The sequence below is a fragment of the Urocitellus parryii genome, chromosome 10, assembly GCF_045843805.1.
Source record: "Urocitellus parryii isolate mUroPar1 chromosome 10, mUroPar1.hap1, whole genome shotgun sequence".
Taxonomy (NCBI): domain Eukaryota; kingdom Metazoa; phylum Chordata; class Mammalia; order Rodentia; family Sciuridae; genus Urocitellus; species Urocitellus parryii.
Genome location: NC_135540.1, coordinates 42,282,402 through 42,305,519, shown reverse-complemented (window position 1 = coordinate 42,305,519; position 23,118 = coordinate 42,282,402). Strand labels below are relative to the sequence as shown.

The following is a 23,118-nucleotide window of genomic DNA, read 5'->3' as shown; positions in this document are numbered from 1 at the left end:
CAGTTATTATTAGCTAATGGTTCCACCTTGACACTAGTTTAAGTTGATTTTGAGACAAACTGTAGTTCTTTTTTAAAAATATTTTTTGAGTTGTGGATGGACCTTTATTTTAATCATTTATTTACATTCGGTGCTGAGAATTGAACCCAGTGCCTCACACATGCAAGGCAAGTGCTCTACCACTGAGCTACAACCGCAGCCCAAACTGTAGTTCTTGATCTTATTCCAATGGCTCCCCATCTTATTGGAGTAAGAGTGAAATTTATTAGTATGACAGTATTCTTTGTTACAATCCTGTCAAGAGATTCTTTGGTGATTTTCTTTCTATTTAAAAATTTGGAATAAACAACCCTTTTCAGAACACTTCATTACAGCTTGGAATTCAAGCAATCACTGTAGCTTAAGCCATAGATCTCAGATGAGAGTCAAGTCACACAGGCTTCGGAAGTCTGATAGTATCAAAAATGTAATGGAAATCCACAATATACTTTATTCTGCCACTTTTGTTCAAACCAGTTTAAGAGTCCACACTCTTTAAGATTTCAGTCAGAGCAGTCCATTCACATATTTCATATGTCTCATTTTCTGAACGAAGGATTAACAGCTTGAATGTAAGAAGCAGGTGTGAGCACTCTCAGCAGGTCAAATCCTTAACACCACCCAGACAAGTCTATAATTTCTGGGCATAGTCCATGGCATGCGTGAATTTGGTTTCAATATGTTTTCCATAGCGATAGCTTAGAAAGTCACATAGCCATATCCTCCCCCCCTTCTACTCCTAGTGGCAGAAGTATTCATCGATGATTGAAAGGTCATGCAAAACAGATGTGAGGGCAGTTGGATTTTCCAGCTATGCTTCAGTGGACTTAGCAGTGGTGCCTGCCATTACAAAATAACAGCGAGGTTTTATTTCAATTGCATAAAACCCAGAATCTTCTGCAATGTTGTCTGTATAATTAGACTTATATGTAGTTCTCTCCACTCTCATGCAGGTCTTACCTCCTTGTTCTACCTTGCAGTCTTCAGACTCACAGCTGGAATCTGAACTCATCACACTGAAAAGGTAGCATTACTGGGTGTCACACCACCCTGACTTATTTTCCAGCATCGTATAACTAGGCTTTATGCTCTGTGTGTGGAAGTAAATTTAATTGCATTTCCTACAGTTTTCTAATTAGTTTAATAATCACATTTGGTGTTACCCACATTTCAAACCAACTTTCTCTCATTCTTCTTGTGTTTTTTTGTTTGTTTGTTTGTTTTGTTTTATACCCACAGTGTATGGACTGTGAAATGGAGTGAAAACACAAAGAATAGCAAATGGCACATTTCAGAGAAGACTATCACATCACAAATACCCTCAAAGAACAGATGGTCCAATTGCAAACCGCCCAAATATTGACATCTGTGTGGCAGGCAACTGCACACGCCAGAGAGATGTAGCCCTCAGGTTCCACATATTCTACCAAAACTAAATATTCCTAACACCAACCTTTACTAACTGAATATACAAGAATTATTCTTTATTAATAAGAGGACTTCAAAAGGAATGTGGAGAAAAGAATATATTTTATCTCTAGTCTAGCAGAAAGTTCAAGCTTCAAATTTGCCAGGTTAGAGCTATTTTTAGAAAATCATGTCTCTGAATTTCCATTTTCTCATATCTAAAATGTGGATTAAAAACATCCACTATCAGTTTCTCCAATTATGAGTATGCAGTGTACTGGCATACCCCCGTGTGACAGATAATGTACCACACAAATTACAAATGCAAGTTGTTATTACAGATCAGATAGGCTTGATCCTTTCATGATTTAGTGTATTGTGAAAGGAAAATTGTCAATCTCCTTGCTGAATATGAAAGTGGCTGATTTTTGTATATGATAGGGGTTGAGGTTTATACAGAATAACTTCTGTAAACTGAAATCCTTATTAAATAACATAAAGCTTCAACTAAGAATGCTTTATTCATTTAAACTGTAGCACAAGTATTGCAGTAAAAAATTAACTCATTAAAAGAACTACTTTGGTTATATCCTTGTATATATCCAACTGAATCTCTTAAATATTCAGAACTATAGAGTTACAATGAGTGATGAGTGGGTAAACCCTAGAACACAACATCGATACATCATGTTTAATTTGTATACTGAAAGTATATTATAAAAGGACTTTTGAAATAAAGAACAAAGTTAGATTTCTTGACTTTCTAACTCACCAAGAATATACAGTGATGTTCTGCATAATGGGGATTTTATTTAGTCAAGAATCTAAAGTTTTTATTTGTAACTGAGTGTGTCAATTATTAATTTATTGATTTTCTGTTCCAAATTCACCCTTCAGTACCTGCACTGTGATACCAGAATAGACTCTTTTTTTTTTTTTTTTTTTTGGTACTGGGGGTTGAACTCAGTGGTGCTTAACCACTGAACCACATATCCAGCCCTTTTTATATTTAGAGACAGGGTCTTGCCAAGTCACTTAAGATCTGGCTAAGTTGCTGAGGCTGGCTTTGAACTTGTGATCCTCCTGTGTCAGCCTCCTGAGTCACTGGGAGTACAGGCATGCACCACTGCGCCAGTCCAAACTGGACTCTCCAAGCATTTCTCTTTGTACTGGTCACGGTGTTGTTTTGTCAGATGAGGGAGACAAAAGAATATCCTGGGAGGGGCTTCTTTTTCTGGTTCTAGGTGCTACGTTATGCTTTTCTGGTAGTCCATCATGCTGCATGTGTTTGGAGTCATCTGGTGGTTCTTTGCCCCAGCTGTGTATGCAAAGTGCACAGTCCCTCAGAGATTTTGCACAGCTAGCCTGGGCTTGATCAGCACCTTGCTCTGACCCTCTTGCCATAGTACTGTATATTCCAGCACCCACAGCAGCATCCCCACCTCTTTTGTGCCCCCAGCCATGAGCTCTGGCTTGCCGGCCATCCAGAGAGTGGTTTCCTTGTGTTTGGCTATTGAGAGCGTGATCAGGCTTCAGAACCTGGCATTCAGTGGGCTGATAACCGCTTTCTCAGAGTTCTCACCCCTAGCCGTGGGGAGACCTGCCTCTGAGGTTGTTTTTGCTGAGTCTTCTCTCTCAGCTTTAAGTTTCTTTATATTTTCCTATTCAGCTATCCTATCACAGCTTAATAATTCTTTTTTTCTTTTAAACCTTTGTTTATTTATTTTTTTATGTGGTGCTGAGGATCGAACCCAGTGCCTCATGCATGCTAGGCGAGCACTCTATCACTGAGCCACAACCCCAGTCCCTTAATAATTCTTTATGCTAAACTTTTAAGTTCATTGTGATTTCTGTCCAGATTGGACTCTGACCATGAATAACAAAACAAACTTTTTTTCCTAGCCCTAATTTATGCTATTATAATCTATGTTGATATTGTTAAAGAGCATCAAGTACTTCCCAGATTTAGGAATAAGCAAATTATAATAGATGTGCATTGATTTATATTTTTTATGGGGGGGGGCAGAAGTACTCAGGTCTCTTCTGTGCCTCTCCACCTGCTTGTTAAGTTCATTTTTACTCAAAGCATTTTCAATATTTAGCAGTAGCACAATAATTTAGCAGAGCAGAATGATAAGTTTCAGAAGAGGAAGCCAGAACTAATTTAATTTATATTTCAAAGTTCATGCTTGAAAAGCTCCATGGATTCTTTTGCTCTGTTCAGGCAACTATGGAGGCCATTAAATTGTCAGGATACTCAAGCAAACAGGGATACAGAAAGCTTCTGGGGTCAGATGGCATCAATATGGGTCGCATATAAACCAACTTTTATTTATGCAAAACTAATAATAGAGTAATGGAATTACATTTACTTTTTCACTTTCTAAGGGAATGGTTGGGCATTTTATTGATACACTAAGGTCAAAAATTAAAAGACACACCTCAAGATATTGTAATCTCTACAACCACTAGGGAAATCAGTATGAAGTTTCTTTAGAAAGCTAAAAATAGAACTACCTATCATATTAACAATTATACCACTCCTTGATATTTGTCACCAAGAATTAAGGTTAGCATACCTTAGAGATACAGGCATACCCATTTTTGCCACAGTACAACTCACAAAAGCCAAGTTATAGAATCAGCCTAGGTGTCTGTCAATGGATGAATAAATAAAGAAAATGTGGTATATCTACACAATGGAGTTTTATTCAGCCATAAATGAATGAAATTATGCCATTTGCAGGAAAATGGAACTGAAGACCATATTTTGAGCAGAACAAGTCAACTTGAAAAATTTTTGCATGTTTTTCCCCATATGTGAAACTAGAGGGAAAACAAAAACTAACCTCAAAACAGGATGCCATAAAAACAGAGGGGAGGCCTTTAGGGTAGAGCAAGGGGGTCAGGGGAGGAATCAGGTATTAAGGAACAAAATTGATCAAATTATGTTTTATGGATCTAGGAATATGCAATGAGAACTACCAGTCTGTGTCATTAATATGCACCAATAAAAATACCTTAAACAAAGAAACAATGGGAGCAGCCACGTGCTTTATAAGCAAAAGAAATAGAAAGGGAAAAAACAAGACCGAGAAAACAAACCCAGTTATATCTGAAGTAGGTGACAGTTTAGACTATGAAGATGAAAAACTAATTTGAAATCCAATTAGAAAACTCTGGACAGAAAAGACAGAAACTGTCCTTTGAAACCTGGATGCATAAGAGACTGGGCCAATTGATTCATGGGCCTGGCAAAGAAGTCGTTTTCCTTGGGATTACTATTTGACATAATTGAGAAATTGAAAAATTATTCTCTTTGTGAATTCTAAATTGTTTTATTTTTCTCCCTGAGGTCAACGATCAGTGGTTTTCTGACATGAAAATGTTTTATTATTCTTCTCATTCAACAACGTCTCCAAGCTATATTGTGTGTAATTACATGCAGTACAGACAGGGGAAAAAAAAAAAAAAAAAACAAGAAACTTCCTTCTTGGCAAGCTTTCATCCAGTAGGACTCTCCAGTGCTCTGCCATTAGTGCCATTCACTAAGTGCACCTCACTTTCCCCAACTCCATGTTCAAGGTGCAGAGGCCACACCTTTCTTGTTAATCATTGATGTGATCTTGCCACCGACTTGGCTTCCAAGTGATGGAATCAAGAGTACTATCAGACCAGATAAAATGATTGTTCTAAATTCTCTTCATAAAATGAAGTTTGGGAATCAGATGCTTCACATTAAACATAATAAGCATATGTCCTTAGCATGACAAACACACAGGTAACTTTTGGGCTTGGTGCTGAGTTAAATCTTCTCATTCATACAGCCTAAGACCCCATCAGTCTGAGACTTCTGTTCTGTTAGGTAGCCATGTGTCCAGCTACTTTCCTCTGTTAATTTTTAAATACTGCACAAGAACCATTTTCCCTGTGAGGCTCCCACACTTGGGATGAAACCTTCTCTGCGGAATTTTGGCACCCTATTAATTAGTGGTTATGAGTGGGAGCTGCTCTCTCTCAGCAACTCCTATTCTGCCATCAGTCAAGTGTGATTCTGTAATAAATTTCCACGAGGCAAACTATTTCTGGTAATTCTCCCTAATTAACACCAGGCCTGCTAATAATACAGCAGTACCTATGTGTTTCTGATATAACCAAGATCTTGTCTAGGTACTCAAAAAGGGAAGCCGCCAACCTAAATTAAGCTTTTGCTGGCAAAAAGATTTTATATGTAGTTCTGTAAGAAAACCTTTGATAATCTTATATTGAGGACATTTTGACTAGAAAACATTGAACAGGGAGGCTTGCTCTAGTTTGAACACTGAATGGGGATTTATTGTGAACACACAGTTGAGTCGTAAGCCTATAAATCTTGTACTGGATTACTGTTCCTTAACGAAGGAATGACAGATCTCTTATTTTGTTGGTGCATTTTAATGTGCAATGACGTGATTGATAGAAACCAAACAGCAGCTATTAAAATGTCAGATGCAGACTTGATGCCCTTAAAAGTTTGGCTTCTGGAGTTTAATATACTGTGAGCAAATAGACTTGAATTTCTCTCTTATTTCCAATACACAGCTTGCAACAGAAACATTCCGCTTAACTTTATACAGTTGGCAAAAAAATCTTACTCAAGCCAATAAACAAACGAGGACGAGGTGAGCCTGCCTACTAATGCACAGTTAGCTAATGAGATCTAGATGTGACACACGAAGTAATGAGCCCTGGCTAATACAAAATGTGAAAATGTAGATGAGAATTTATGTTGTTTGATTACAATCTATGATAACAATATAATGTTTAATATGTTAAGTTATTCCATTAAAAAATTTCAGCTATAAACATTAAAATTTTTAAATTTATTTATGGTGCTGGGATTCAACATAGGGTCTTATGCATGCCAGGCAAGCATGCTACCAGTGACCCAGCCACACTCTCAACCCAGTAATAAACATTTTTTTAAAGACAGACTTATCTACAAATTTACAAACATTTATTGTGTACGTTCTACATGAAAACTATAAAAATGGATAAAAAACAGAATAAATGTGACAGTATTTTTAAATGTTCTGTTTCTGGAATATTTTGATTGGCAAAATATGCAATCAATTTGGATATCCAAAATATCCAATTCCTCTTTTATTCTTAAGGTAATTATTACATTTCATCCTATCCTGTGCATATGGAACATGATTTTTTTCCCCATGATTACTTAATGGAATCTCTTACTATGCAAAAACAACAAGGAGAGCTTGTGTATACTGTTGAAGGCATTTATTTATTGAATATGTGCACATTAAAGTATTACTATACTGATTATATTTCTCATGTGATTTTTTAATTAGAAAATGTATCCAAAAGCAAAAGAGCACGTATATACAAACTTTAAAACTTAAAGAAACAGAAGATGGAGATTAATAGATAATTAATACATAAAGAATTCAAATCAGACATCTTTCAACATTTAGGGGTGAGGGAGACAAATTGAAGCCAGGTTAGATTTGTGTAAAACTACTCAGTATGTTTCCTCTTCCCTTCAATGGGGCTGACTAAACTCCAAATGCCACAAATTATCAATATGTTTTTGGATTCACACTCAACAAGGGGAAGGAAGAAATTATTTCCTATGAAAGTGCTTCTAATATACTACTCCTTAAAAATCATATATTTTTGTTGTGGATAATTTTAAACATAAGGCTACACTAGTATTTTGCAGATTTAAACTGTTAGTTCTATTTGTTTTAACACTCTTGACCAAATGAATAGGTTTTAGTTCTAAACTCTAAATATTGTACACACCTGTAATCCCAACTACTTGGGAGGCCGAGGCAGGAAGACCTCAAGTTTAAGACAGCCTGAATGAGAACCCTGTCTCAGAATAAAAACAAAAAGAGCTGGGGATGTATCTCAGAGGCAGAGTGCTGACTTAGCATGTGTGAGGCTCTAGGTTCGATACCTAGCACAACATGAAAAACAAACAAACAAAAACCAAAACTCTAAATGTAACCTTAATAGGAAATACATATGTTACTATAACCTAAAGCAGAGGGGATCATTTTTAGATTGCTATTTCAGCGGGCAATATTTATCCCTTGCAAGTTTAGAGAAATATTATGAATCTTAAGCCATTACTAAAAATTTTAAAGTGGGAGATTCAAGTAGAGGAGTTTTTAGAGTCATGTACTATATGATTTTCATCTGTGTTTTACCAAGTATATCATTTCAAAATATACATCTAGGGAGATGAAAAGTCAATGCTCTATAGTGAAGAAGTAATAATAAAAATGCTACTGACACAGAATATTTATAATCAGAAAAATAAATATTCAGGAAGCTCACCAGAAGAATAAAGTGCTCAGCCAGTTATTAGAAAATTAATGCTGGTGAATTAAACATGGCATTCCCCACTGTAAAACACAGAGATTCTTCTGGGTTCTGGGCAATATTTATTTCACAGGATTAACTGTCTTAGGAACATATAAAAAGCTCTGTAACACCAGAGACAGAGCACGAAAAAAAAAAAAAAAGAAAGAAAGAAAGAAAGAAAGCAACTATCTTTTTAGGCATTAAAATTTGGAGACATGCAACATTATGCTCCATAAAGAATATATGTAGAAAGGTCTAATGATACCCTTAGAGAAAGACAGCTTTATAAGAAATCCAGGTCAAATAAAATTCTTTAAAGAAAAAACCCCAATGCCTTTCACTTATAAAATACTATCTTGGCATACAATCTATAAAGGCAAAACTAAACAACAAAATACTCCATTATACCAAACAAAACAACCAACTTTGTATTGTATAAAGCAAAGACTGACATTAAGATATGTAAGGATGCACATTAGCCAGCAAGTCGCCCATAGGCAACTTCAGCAGCAATGAGATCTAATGCACAATTCAGCTCCAGCACTTCATCTCAAAAGAAGCTTCCCCTTCCCTACAAGATGCAGGGTGAGGAGGTAGTTTGGAGTTGCTACTGGGGAACTATTCAGCTTGCCACTTTGTGTCACCCCCTCCTATTCTTTTATCCCCAGTTAATTATTATCTGCATATAATATAAATCCGCTAGACCATATATTAGCAGCTTTCAGGACAGATGCCTTGAAAGTTCTTAGGGAGGTTAAACAAATAGGGTAGCCTAAAACCTCCTCTATAACAAACATACACACAATGGAATTGAAGTCATTAGTGAGTGATGGGGCAGGAAGGGCTTGGGGACTCTGTCTGGACTTTAAAAGCACCTTGCCTCACACAGATTTAAATTATAACTCAGTGGGTTCATAGGCTTTCATCCATTCTAGAAACAAAGAGAAAAACTATCAAATGCCATAATCTGTTTTCTCACTGGGCAAATATCAACAGGATCCACAGTTTTACAATTGTTTCTGTGTTTCCATGTGGTATCTACAGGATTCTTTGCACAAATGAGGAAAACAAACAATAGGTCAATCTGAGTAATTAATCACCTCCCTCTCCTATACTACCAAATCTCTGTGAATAAAAGCTTTCCACGTTTTGTGATCACATTTGAAGTGGTTTGCTTATTATCGAGAGAAAACTACAAAAAAAAAAAAATCTAGAGCTTACTATAATCCCAAGCCAATTCTAAGTTAAAATTAAACAAAACAAAACATAAACTTCTGCAAAGACAGCTCTCAAAACTTCAGTCAGTGGTACAACTCTGAAAAGGGGGCAGTAGTGCTTTTTTGTTTGCTTTTTTAGGTCCGATCCTCTCAGCTGCCATAATTCCTCATCATAGTCTTTTCTGTTTTCTCTTTAAAGAAAACTATGTTCTTTATCTCACTACGAGGGAAGGGAAACAGCAGGGTTTGGCTAATACAGGTGATGAAGCATACACAATGAGTAGAAATAGTCACATTTTAATACAAGGCAAAATTTGAGATTTTATAAGAGATATGGCAGCTTTTTGGAGGGGGGTAAGAGAAGAAAGGCATGACACATTTTGACCCAAAATATCATTGGCTTTTCTGACTGGAATGATCAACTGTCTAAGAATAAACAAACAACAAAAAGTACACTTTTTTTTTTTAAACTGACATCTCCTACTGATAAAAGTTCTGTTTAAACTCTCATTCACTGTTTTAAAGATAAACAGTAGATTTTTCAAAAGAACAATTCTCTCATTAATAAACTTTTAGGCATTTTCATTGCATTTTACAATTTACTCATAACTACCTAACAAGGAAAGAAAAGTATAATTATTTCAGCATAGAGATTGGAGTTATTAATCTAAAATTTAATTCTTTGCTAATTTACTCAAAGATAAATTTAATAGTCAACCAGGAAATTGATTTTTATAAAGGTTATTTTATGGGCAGAAAATACAGGAAAAAGTAATAACAAATGTCAAACTGTCTCTTTACCTTATGAAACCAAATATTTTTAATGCTGAAATTTATCCCTTCAGGGACACTATTATTTTTCAAAACTCCAAATAAATATTGAATCTAAAAATTAATTGGTAATTTCAATTTTCTTCTTTCTTTTCGATTTCTTCTTTCCCTGAACTGTTGACTTTCAAAAATTCACAGAATGTGCATGTTTCTTGCAAAGTGGCTTGTCCTTTTTGGAGAAAAATGTCTGACCTTCCAAACTTTCACAACAGACCTGAAAAAGAAGTATTAGTTAAGAGACTGTCATTATTTTAATCAAGCATGCCAGAGAAGGGGAAAGTGACTTTTCCCCCCAATGGGATAATATGACAAAGTACTTTAGATGGTTGTGTTAGAAACCCTGACATTTCATGATTACTATGACATTTCATGTAATCTTTGAAAGGCAATGAAGAATGACTTTTTTCTTGGAATATATTCTAATTTATTTAAATCACTGATCATTACTTTTTTATTGGGTGGGAAGTACTTAGTTCTAATGAAAAAATTAATATGTAACAAGGTCACATTAAATATATTTTATCTCCCAGATTAATTCTAATCAATGCTTTAAATCTGCTTCCTGCTAAAGAGAACTAAAGCATTCAAACAGAAAACACAAGTCAACTGCTTTTCTAAACATGTCCAAGCCCAACTTGAGTCTGTTCCCAAAACACACATTGAGAGACATATAATTGAGATTTCTTTTTAATTCACTCCTTTAATTTCATTCTTTAATGAAATCACCAATTCATGAAATAATTTTAAAAAATCTTTTGCAGTACTGGGGATTGAACCCAGAACTCACACATTGCTAGATGCAGGTTCTACTATACAACTACATTCTCAGCCCAAATTCATGAAAGAGTTAATACATTTAATGTTTATTAGAAAATCCTAGTCAATATCTGCCCACTGGCTGATTATAACATCAGTTATTCTCACTTATGCCTTCTTGTTTTTCCTCTTGCCTTGGCTAATTACAATGCTCATGAGCAGCTCCACCAGAGAACACAAGATAAATCTTCTAGAAATTGTTACTTTTTATAGACTTCAAGAAGTCTAAGAGATGAATGAGGTAAACAAGAAAGAGTTCAAAGGCAATGTTTGGAGAAATCATCTGAATTTAATCAACATTACTTTTTTTCCCCTTCATGCAATGGATATCAAGACACTATCAGATATATTAAATCTAAGAAAATAATCAAACATTGGAACAGAGACCCTTTATTGAACATTTACTTTCTACATTCAAAACAATATGTATTTTAGATGGAGCTCTATCCAAATTATTAAAAATGAAACCAAAAATATTAAAATATCAAATGAAATTAGTAAATATTTTATTAAACATATAGTCTCAAAAAGAACATTCATGGATGACTGCTAAGGAAGGAAATGAATCAGCACATAGTTTATTCCCAGTGTTAATTCAATAATAGATTTTAAAAATTGTTTATTTCTATTTTAAGAAGTACCTAATGTTTCTAAAACCTACTAAAAACATCCAATAAAATGAAGTTTCAGAAGAAAAATAACAGACCCTTACTGTTTTAAGAAATATATAGCTTCTCCTTATGGGCAAAAATGTATTAAAAATAGAATTTTCTTTAAAGGTAAAGAGCTTATTATATACCAAATAATTTCAAGATGTCCCCAAATTTTAATTAATAAACAACTTTTAAAAATCATTGAAAAAAATATTTTTTTTTCTTTAGGTTTGAAGGACTAAAAGATACAAGAACTATTATTTCCTTTAAGTGCTTATGCTAGAACTGGCTGTACTGTACCACTTTAATTAGGAGCTTAGAGTTTACTTACTGAGCATACAAAGCAAGTGTCATGCCAGGTATAGCCCAGAGCTTCCAGGAACATGTCACCAGCTTCTATGGGAAATTCACATCCACGGCATATAGTACCAAAAAGGGCATAATAATCTGTTTGGGGTGGGGGAGAGAGAATTTAAACGTGATGAAGCTTTAGATTGATAATTCATAGAAAACAGCAACACAATTGAGGTTAAATGAGATCTTGAAGTTAAAGATACTAGTAATTAGAAAAATTTCAGAAGATGGCATAATATTTGGTTTAAGATACATGTTTAACACGTTTCAGGTTTCCCTTGTAAACAGAGTAGCATTCTTTCTTATATTTTTCCACATTATACTTCTCAATCCTCTCTAGCTACTTAAACGTCCAAATACATAAAAAAAAGAATACTATTCTGAGAAATTATCAGTAGACTTGACTGTTTAAAAAAAAAATACAAGAGGGGGTGGGGTTGTGGCTCAGTGGTAGAGTGCTTTCTTAGCAGCTGTGAAGCCCTGGGTTTGATCCTGAGCACCACATAAAAAATAAATAAATAAACAAAATAAAGGTATTGTGTCTGTTCACACCTAATTTTTTTTTTAAATACAAGAGGACCTCTAATAAGTAGCAATGGTAAGACTAATTAACATAAATTTTAAATAAATATCTGCTATTGGCAGATTTTCATAGGGTATCTGACTTGGTGAGGAAATTAAGTTATAGAAAACTTCCATGAATAAGGACCATGAATGAGCTTCTAGCTAGACTGTATCACAATATGAACACAATTTCTTTCATTATATTTTTCTTTCAATTTTATGACTTCATGTAGAAGAACCATAGCCTGATACCCACTATTTACCTGGCACAGATTAGTTATAGAATACTGATAGAATTTCTTTCTGAAGAAACTGTTTTGATAAGATCTTTCTCAATTACCAAATTAGAATGTTATCAGCACTTTTATTTCCTTTTATGCATTGACTTACACCACTATGTTGACTCATGGTTCACCTTTTGGCCCCTGACACTAGTCAATCCAACCTGAGCTGAAGGTTCAGTAGGCTAAGACTTGCAGCTTGATTCACTTTTCTCAGTGATCTTTAATATACTCTGGCACCATGCTCAACACATATCCACAGCACCCTACTGTGTGCCAGGCATTGTTCTCGATACTGCAGAGGTACAGTGGTGGAGAAGACAGATGTGCTTGCTCTTCTTATGAGACTTTTATGTTCTCATTGAGGAACAGCATGTTATAATTTTTTGGATTTTAAAGATAAATGATAACAGTGTGTTTTCAGATCATGATTGATAAGTGCCCTCAAGAAAAGAAAATAGTGTTATGATACAGAATAAGTGTAGAGGTTGTACTGCATTACATAGGAAAGTTAGGAAAGGCTTTTCAGTGGAGATAGTAGTTTCAAAGAGACTTGAAGACTGAGGCAAAATCACCACAGAAAACCTGGACAAGAACATTCCAGTTAGAAGAAATAGTAAGTACAAAAGCTCTGATGCAGGAAGAATCTTAGCATGCTCAGAAATAGCAAAGGGGCCAGGTATGGCCCAAATCTAGTGACAGAGAGCATAAGGTAGTAGATGAGGTTGGCAAAGCAGGCTGTAGCAAGGATTATAATTTTATATGGAAGTCACTAAAGGGTTTTAAGCAATCTGATTTACATTTTTAAAAACATTACTGAGGTTTCTCTGTAGCTGCTATTTGGGGGTTGGGGGTGAGGAGATACACCCTTTAGTTAGTGATTACAGTTTTGAACAAGGGGCAAGAACAAGTTGGGTTTAGTGGTGATACGTGAGGTGGAGAGAAACAAATAGTACAATATCCTTCTAGGTGATGGGGGTAGAGGGAGAACTGCCAAGGTTTACTCACTAGATTGGATGTGGGAAGAATAGGGAAAAGGGTAGAATCTAAAGTCATCTCTAGGTTTTTGGATAGTGGACAATGGGGCCATTTATTGGGATGGGGAACTATGTAAAAAACTGATTTGAGGGGCTGGAGTTGTGGCTCAGTGGTAGAGCACTCGCCTTGCATGTGCAAGACTCTAGGTTCGATCCTCAGCACCACATAAAAATAAATAAGTGAAATAAAAATATAAAAATAAATATTAAAAAAAACTAATTTGAGAGGTTAAAGAAAAAGACAGAACAAAAAATGGACCAAATTGAAGCAACATTTAAATAGACCTTCAATAATATTTTTATCTTTCTATAAGCAATTCTTTGGGCTTTTAAAATATTGCTTCTTGGAATATGTTAAATATGACATTAAGGTTAGATAGTTTATATGTTTTGACTAGAGAAGAACAATCTGTCAGTTAGAATGTCTTGCAAAGTGTCTAAGAAAATCATACCAACTGACTTGAACAAGAAGCATAAAAAACAGAAAATTAAGTGGAATTACAAAATGTGAAATATTCTTGTTGGATAGGGTCGGCAGCCTGTAGCCCACCTATACCAAAACTGCCCACAGGATAGTTTACTGGAATTTCTAGGGCTTTCTGATGGATGATCCAAGTGGTTCTTGATTAAGGAGACAAAGAAAAGGTTAAAAAAAAAAAAGAGAGAGAGAGAGAGAACATTGAGTGGGCAAGGAAAGTAGAGTGCTATTAATTCTGACTGCCCTAGAATATTCCCTTCTAGCACCACATTTTAGATTTAAGGTAAAATAAAAATAAAACTTAATAGTGGGGGGCTGGAATTGTACCTCAGTGGTATAGTGCTTGCCTTACATGTATGAGGCACTGGGTTCAATTTTTAGCACCACATAAAAATAAATAAAAATATTGTGTCCATGTACAACTAAAAAAAAAGTAAAAAAAAATCAGTAGTAGGAATGTAATGACAATGAGTGGAGATATGATTTCAGAAAAATATTTCATATTTTTAATATGTACTGTGGTAGCAATATCTAATCAAGGGCAATATTAATAGGTATTAGAAAAGTTCACTTATAGACACTGCAAAGGAAAAATAATGCATTTAGAGATCAGAAAATAAGACAAATGGAGGAGATAGGTCCGTAGAGCCTAGTTTAAAGCAACTGTAGCAAAGGAGCAGCCCAAATAGGTATTATCCTACCACTCAATAAAAGTAACACAGGATTTCAGGTTTATTTGCAAGACAGTTGTCTTTTGTTTTAGTATTTATTTTTTAGTTGTAGGTGGACATAATATCTTTATTTCATTTTTATGTGGTGCTGCTGAGGTTTGAACCCAATGCATCATATGTGCTAGGCAAGCACTCTACCACTGAGCCACAACCCCAGCCCGAGACAATTGTCTTAAAAAGCAAATCAGTAAAATTTTTATCATATTCTAAAGCTAAACATTTCTCATGTTTATAATCACTCAAAATTCACTAAGTGGCTTTAGGATACATGATTTGGTAGAATGTGTATCCATAAATTATTAGAGATTCAAAAAACATTCTTCCTACTAAGTACTGCTTACTTTTCTTTTATTTTTTGTAGTGCTAGGAATTAAACCTGGGGCTCCACACATGCCAAGCAAATGCTTTTATCACTGAGCTCCATCCCAAGCCCTATTACTGCTTGCATTCTTAATTCTCATAATGAGGTCTGTAATGTCTATTTTGACAAAGCCACAAAAAAAGTTTTAGTAGTTTATTTTTTGCTATATATTTAGGGTAATGTTAAATTCCTCCAAAACAATAAGAAAAACTACTTAGCTTAGTATTTTCTTTTCACTTCATAGTAATATAAGGGTTAATGTTTTACTTTTATTCAAAACTCAAGCAACTAATAGCTCTTGATCTTACCAGTCTCACAGTAGGGCTCCCCATCCTCCAAGTGAAAAACATTATTACGAATGGGTTTTCCACAGGCCACACACACAAAACAGGAAACATGCCAAGTTTGCTTCAAAGCATTGATAACTTCCTGTTACAGAAAGGTAATTGGATTTAAAGAGAGATCACAATGAGCACACACTAATGCTTATTCTAACAGCTGTACCTGTGCAAGTTAGAGGTAACCCAAAGCAGACACAGACTTCATCTTTCCGTTAAAGCAATAGGAGATACTTAAGGACAGACTCACACATCATTGAAACCTATGCACTTCAATTTGTGTTTTTCACAAACACAAATCAATGAACTTATTTAAAGAATTATTACCACTATATGGTATATATGGTGACTAAAGGGAAGCATTTCATAAAGTGTTTTGACAGTACGTTCTGCTTTCTCTCAAAAGTGTCAGGAAATGTTAATTTACAAAAGTTTTTATCTTAAAGATGTCCGGGCGGGGGAAGCATTTAAAAACTAAAACAAACCCTATACTTTGGTGCATTATTGAAGCAATAATGTAATCAGTATAATCCAATCAGTTTGGTGTGTGTTCAGCTTTTTGAAAATCGGATGTGACTATGCTATGTACTTAAGCAAGTGTCAATAATTTGAACCATAAAGCCTAGATTCTGGTTGGCAGTAGCTTTATGGTTAAATATACCGAGTACTAACCATTTAGGCTGGATTAGTTAGTAAAACTGGTTTGGAGGAGTTAGTTTTTCAAGAAATTATCTCTTTAGATTGAGAAAAAGAAGTCATTAAAATAATTTTTGAAGAATAATCACATGGTAATGTATTCTTTCTAATTCCTTTGCTAACTTTATTAGACTTACTTCATTTTTGTTTTATTAGCTATTCTTGAATCCACAGAAGACATTAATACACTAAAACAGTATTAATGTACATCCTACTAATTATTTATTAACATTTGGGAAGGTACAGTTTGAATCATTCTACTCTTTGGGCCCCAACATATTCTACAAATTAATAACACTAATATTTCATGCAACATATTTATAATTTAAAGTGTCTTCAATAGTTTTAGGCACATTTCAAGGTATACTCATAATTCACACTAACTTTCTCTCACTATGAATTAGAGTTTCATTTTCATATTAGTGTATTAGTTGGAATTCAGTAAAGTCATTTCCAATCAACAAAGCCATTTCCTTCTATATCAGGCCAGGTACCTTAATTTATTCTAAGATCAAATTCCAACTTCTAATCACTCTCAAGAAATGCCTGACACTTACTTGTAACTGCAAGCTAGATATTCCAGAAGAGGATATTCATTGATTCATCATTCTTCATTATGTATCTACTCCTAAATTATTTTCTTAAGGAAAAAAAGGCCCATGGTTTGAAATTATTTTTCTATCACATGTACTCTCGTAAAACTGAAGTTACATTTTTAAACTTTATATGCATTCAAGAAAAATATATTCAATTATAAGTCTCATGTTTTATATATTTCATGAGGTCAGTGTCCTGTGCATGAACCCTGACAAGTGGGGAAATGCTGCTCTTATAAAAGCTATGGAATTTAATTTAAAACAGCGAAGGTGTCAGTTCTGAGGACTCTGATGTGTGTGGTCCTGTGCGACCTCTTCATTCCTGAGCAAACAGGGTCCTGTTGAGGTAGCACACCCACAGTAAATTATTTTTCCCCTACAGTGGCTAGACTTTCACCACACAAACCAGCACTCAGTAAGACAAAACCAAAGGCAACCTAACCCCATGAGTCCGATATACTTCTCCAGAGGTCTATTTAGTTTTGCTTTACAATAATAAATAGTGATGAAATCAAAGAGGGTTGATAAAGCAAGAAGAAAATTTAAAAAAAGCAAAAACGATGGAAGAATTTTACAACAAACAGCTATTGTGTTTTTTGCTTTAAAACTCACTAAGAATAAAAGAGCAGTTTCCAATACTTACTCCAAGGATCTTCCTTTGGCATCGACCACATTCCGGAGCAAAGAATTTCTCATAGCAGAGCTCACAATACAGTGCTCCCTTCTCCTCTACAAATCCAATGTAGGCCATCGTATTTTTGCAGTGAGCACAGTTAAATTCTTCTGGGTGCCAAGATTTCCCCAGTGCTACTAGGAATGGTCCCCTGCCAGAAGAAAAGAGATCAACTTGGCTCAAGGATTAAAGTTTCTAAAGTTATGAAATGTCCAATCAAATATTTGCTTATTTTCCTTCTCAATGACTAAACACAGGGGTGCTGTAAATTTACATAGGAACTATCTGTGCATTTATGGAAACAGAAAAAGGGAGAGGAGTAAGAGCACTTAAGGATTCCTTCAAGAAAAGCCACCCTTCTCTCCTTTTACTGTCTGCAGGGGATTTTCCAAGGGATGTTTTAATAAGCTGCAGTGAATCAAATCTGTCTACATCACAGTTAGGATTGAGAATGAGAATGCTAACTGGGACAGACTATGAAGCAACCAGAAAAACAACACAATGTAGATCTTATTCATCTACATTATGCAGAGATGAGAATTTGCCATTTCTAGAAAATAAAAGAAAAAAAATCCAATTTGGTAATGTCAGAGTCTTAAAAACAGTAGTATTTATTCCCCGAGCAAAGAAAATACTCTAGGGAACTTCTCTTGCTTACACACTGTATCATATACATATATATTAACATTATTAAACATATCAAATACTTACCCCCCAAAAAATTACTACAGAAATGTGAACTGTATATTATGGATTGTTTGAAGCCACTTGGAAAGTTTTTGTTTTTGTTTTATTTTGGTGGAATCCAGGGGGGCTTTATCAGTTAACTAGATCCTTAGCCCTTTTTATTTTTTATTTTGAGACAGGGTCTCACTAAATTGTCCAAGTTGGCCTGGAACTTGTGATATTCCTTCCTCAGCCTCCTGAGTAGTTTGGGTTACAGGTGTGTGCCACCATACTGATAGAAAGATTTTATCTAATTAAAATAAGACTGATTTTAAAATATTTTTATTTTATTGTGATTCTTAAGAACATTTAACGTAAGAACCACTCTATTTTTAACCACAATATTTCTAACCATGGGCATATTGCTGTACAGTAGCTGTGTAGATCTTATTCATCTTATATAGCTGAAATTTTACACCCATTATTTAGCCACTCTCCCCTCCCCATCTCCCTAAACATGACAAATTTTTAATGCACATTTGTATCACGGTAACAAATGTTTGCAAAGAGATTTTTTTTCCCATTAAATACTATACAGTCATGAACTGATAAGATGAGCTTGGTTTGACAGGAATCCATTATGAAGCCTTATCTGGTCATGAAGCCTGCAGAGATGAACCATTCTAGCCTCTGCAACACACTTTTCAGTAGATACATCATACTAATCTTTATTCATAGAGTGGCTTTACCTCCAAGGCACTTTTACACTTATCTAATTTGTCCATGCAACATTCCTGTGAGATAGACCAGGGCAGTTATTACAAACTCAGTTTAACAGATGGAGTGGCTGAGATACAGAATGTTCAAAAGATATGACAAATATCAAAATCACTGACTGAGTCAAGGCCAGAAGCTGAACTTCCTAATTTCTAGTTTATTACTCAGTCAACTGACAGTCTGCCTTCAATCTCATTACCATCCAACACCATCATGGAGTGAGCACAAGGTAATTGTTGGTAAGCATCCGACACCAGACTTCTAGGTAGATTAAAATAGGAAGAGTCACAGCAATGAGTATCACAAAGCTGAAGCATTTTAAAGTTTTTGACAATGACGTAAGGCTTGCTATTCAATAACAATATGCAATTGGTCAATTCTTTGTAGATGAACACAATACTTTTATTTTATTTGTTTATTTTTTTATGTGGTGCTGAGAATAGGAAGGAACCCAGCTCCTCATGCATGCTAGGCAAGCACTCCACCACTTAGGCACAGCCCCAGCCCCTGCCCATCCATTTTTAACTGGTTTATAAAAGAGTCCTATTCAACAAGTTCCTTCTTTGGTTTTCTTAGTATATATTTGGCAAGTAGTTTTCTTTCAAAGACAAATCAGGAAGTTATGTGGTTCAGAGTTGGATAAAATTTTACCACCTGGTATTTACAGGTACCAGGTGGGTATCTGGTAAACACATTTGAAAAAAATCTTCCAGGCTGAATTTATTAAGACCAGAAGATATAATGGAATTTTGGAGTTTTATGCTACAATCTGCATGGATATTCAGACCCAAAACAATTTACATTACCAGGCTGATTTTTTTTTCTTTTTTTTTTTTTTTAAATTAAGGCACACCTTTAGCTCATCCATAGGCTAAATGGTCCCTTGAGGCCAGTATCCTTATCTGGCTCCTCAGTATTCAAAAGAAGTCATCTCAATCTCAAACTCTGCATTCTACCAAAGCCTAAGTATTGGTATAGGTCTGGAATAAAAAGAAAAGCTGTGTTCCTGGAACACGTCTATTAGTTCTACCAAATATTTGATGAAGTTCATTTGAGAGAAAAGACAATAGTTTTTATTTTTATTTTGGTACTACAGAATAAACCCAGAAGCACATTACCCCTGAGCTATATCCCCATCTCTTTTTTTAAAAAAATTTTGAGTAGGGTCTCAGCTGAGTCACTGAGGGTTTGGGTCTTAGGTTCCTGAGGCCAGCCCTCGTGATTTTTCTGCCTCAGTCTCTGCAGTCACTAGGATAGTATGCTGTGCTGTGCACAACAGTTATTTAACTAAGGGGCTGGGTTTTAGCTCAGTGGTAGAGCACATGCTGAGCATGCATGAGACCCTGAGTTCAATCCCCAGTATCTCAAAACAAAACAACAAACTTTCTAAAGGACATACAATCCATTTTCCACATTTTCTAAATAAAATATGTGTTGGGACCAAGTCAAATCAGGAGAGAACTAGGTTCTATGAATCAAAGCATTTGGGCCTTACCTGCTCCACAGAATTATTCCTCTTATAAACTGCCTGGTGAGATACTTAAGCCTATACTGACAGGTGTTAGAGCAAATAGCTCTAAGGAAGTCACCTTTGCTTTTCCTGTAAGCTGTGGTTGAGAGTGTTCTTAGATCACACAGGGTCCTTCTCATGAGGACTGCTTAAAAAAATTCCTATCAGATTTTTGCAATAAGAAACAGTTTTTGCTTCTTAGCAAAAGTTTTCTTTTTATTTTATTATGAAATAGGTTGCAAAATAAATTTTCTTTTTTTGATAGACCATTAGAAGGCTTAAAGCCAAGTCACAGGCAAATCTGTAGATTATGCCCAGTCTCAACACTAGCTTCATTTTTAATGGTCCAATCCATGATCATCATTCTTTTGCCTCCTTAGGTAATTCAAAGGTCATCTTATTTTCATGTATTCCTAAAAAGTCTTTTAAAATTTTTGACATGTAGTTATATTAATAAATATTTAAAATTACAGTCTAGTAAAAGAAGAACTATAAACTATTTTATTAGTACTTTCCAAATATGAATAGTGAAAGAATTCTAGAAAGTAAAGACATTTTCTCTGTACCTTTAAAACATGAGTTAAAAAATGACCCTTGCTCTTGCCACATGTCCTTCCTTAAATAAACACACTCAGGACAAACATCAGCCTAACCTGATACCCCTGGCTGTACTCAAAGAGCATCTTTCTCAGGTATGCCCTTGACAAGAGTGATATATAGATTAGACAATAAAATCTCTTATACATAAGAAAGTGTCTTCTTATCTGTGTCAGCAAAGACTAATTTAACAAATTCATTAACACAGGATTAACACTAAAGAAGTTCTTCTTGTTCCAGGTAGGATTGGGTTTCCATTTGTGAACTGGAAGGACAGGCTTGGATACTGCAAATTGGAATTAAACCTTCAGCTATCTCTTATAGTACTCCACACCCTCAGCATTTACTAAATACATGTTGACTGACAATGAAAAGGAGGAGAGAGTGTTAAGCATTTGATTGGTTAAGAGAGGAGCTAGGCATGGTATGAAACTTTACCCTATTTATCTTCTGTGACTTATGCCAAAAAGAGTGGGGAGGGAAGGGAGGCAAGAATGCCAAGGAAGAATTGAGAGAAAAAGAAAAGCTTACAAACAGAAAGGTGAAAGGAACTGCAAATTTCAACAGGCACAAGGTAAAAGGGATATAGCTTCAAAAACAAATACTTCTTGCTTCCCTTTGCTATTTAATTCTCACAATAGCCTTAGTGACAGAACTTAATTCTATGATATAGATGAAGAAAAATATCAGAAAAGTGAGTCAACTTTTCTAAGACCATGTGAATGATGAATTACACAGCTAGAATCTTCCAAAGTCTAGCCATACAGATTAACAACTAATGTTACTGCATCAAAAGAAATTAAAAACAAAAGTCTACCAAAGCCACTAAAAAAAAAAAAAAAAAAAAACCAATAAAACTTGTGCTCCAAAACTGAACTCAAAGTGCATCAGGACCTAGGCATTAGACAGAGACCCTGTGCCTAATAGAAGAAAAAGTAGGCCCAAATCTCCATCATGTCGGCTTAGGAACCTACTTCCTTAACAAGACTCCTAAAGTGCAAGAAGTAAAATCAAGAATCAAACTAAAAAGCTTCTTCACAGCAAAGGAAACAATCAAGATCATGAAAAGAGAACCTACAGAATGGGCGTAAATTTTTACCACCTGCACCTCAGTTAGAGCATTAATCTCCAGGATACACAAAGAATTAAAAAAAAAAAAACTTAACACACACACAAACAAAACAAAACAAAAAAACACCTAAATAACCCAATCAACATATGTGCAGAGGAACTGAACTGAAACTTCACAGAAGAAGAAATATGATCAGTCAACAAATATATGAGAAAATGTTCAACAACTCTAGCAGTTAGAGCAATGTAAGTTAAAATTACACCGAAATTTCATCTCACTCTAGTCAGAATGGCAATAATCAAGAATACAAGCAACAATAAATGTTGGAGTGGATGTGGAGGAAAAGGTACAATTATACATTGCTGGTGGGACTGCAAACTGGTGCAACCATTCTGGAAAGCAGTATGGAGAGTTCTCAGAAAACATGGAATGAAACCACCATTTGACCCAGTTATCCCACTCCTAGATATATACCCAAAGGACTCAAAATTAGCATACTACAGTGATGCTACCCCACATCAATGTTTATAGCAGCTCAATTCACAATAGCTAAACTATGCCACCAACCTAGGTGCCCTTCAACAGATGAATGGGTACAGAAAATACAGTATATATGCACAATGGAATACTACTCAGCCATAAAGAGAAATGAAATCATGGCATTTGCTCATAAATGGATGGAGCTAGAGAACATCATGTTAAGTAAAATAAGCCAATCCCCATAAACCAAAGGCCAAATATCCTCTCTGATATATGGATGCTGATTCACAATGGGATGGGGAGTTGAAGTTCACCGGATTAGACAGGAGGAGGTGGGGGAAAGGGAGAGGGAATGCGAATGGGAAGGACAGTAGAATGAATCAGACATAGCTTTCCTGTGGTCATATATGAATACATGACCAATGTAATCTCACATCATGTACCACCAGAAGAATGGGAAGATGTACTCCATGTACGTATAATATGTCAACATACATTCTACTGTCATGTGGAACTAAAAAGAAGAAAAAAAGTAAATTTAAAAAACTTGTGCTCAAAAACAAACATAGAATCTC

General features: G+C 35.2%; 1 protein-coding gene across 1 annotated transcript in view; it reads right to left on the bottom strand.

The window, feature by feature from the left end:
* Positions 1-9,758: 9,758 nt before the first annotated feature.
* Pdlim5 (PDZ and LIM domain 5) overlaps positions 9,759-23,118 on the bottom strand; it is a 220,885-nt gene continuing 207,525 nt past the window's right edge. The window contains exons 6-9 of the mRNA XM_077803615.1: positions 17,412-17,592; positions 15,447-15,567; positions 11,664-11,779; positions 9,759-10,077 (exon numbers count right to left, since the gene is read on the bottom strand). Of these exons, the coding sequence (XP_077659741.1) occupies positions 9,988-10,077; positions 11,664-11,779; positions 15,447-15,567; positions 17,412-17,592 (508 nt within the window). The 3' untranslated portion in view covers positions 9,759-9,987. The remainder of the gene's footprint in view (positions 10,078-11,663; positions 11,780-15,446; positions 15,568-17,411; positions 17,593-23,118) is intronic.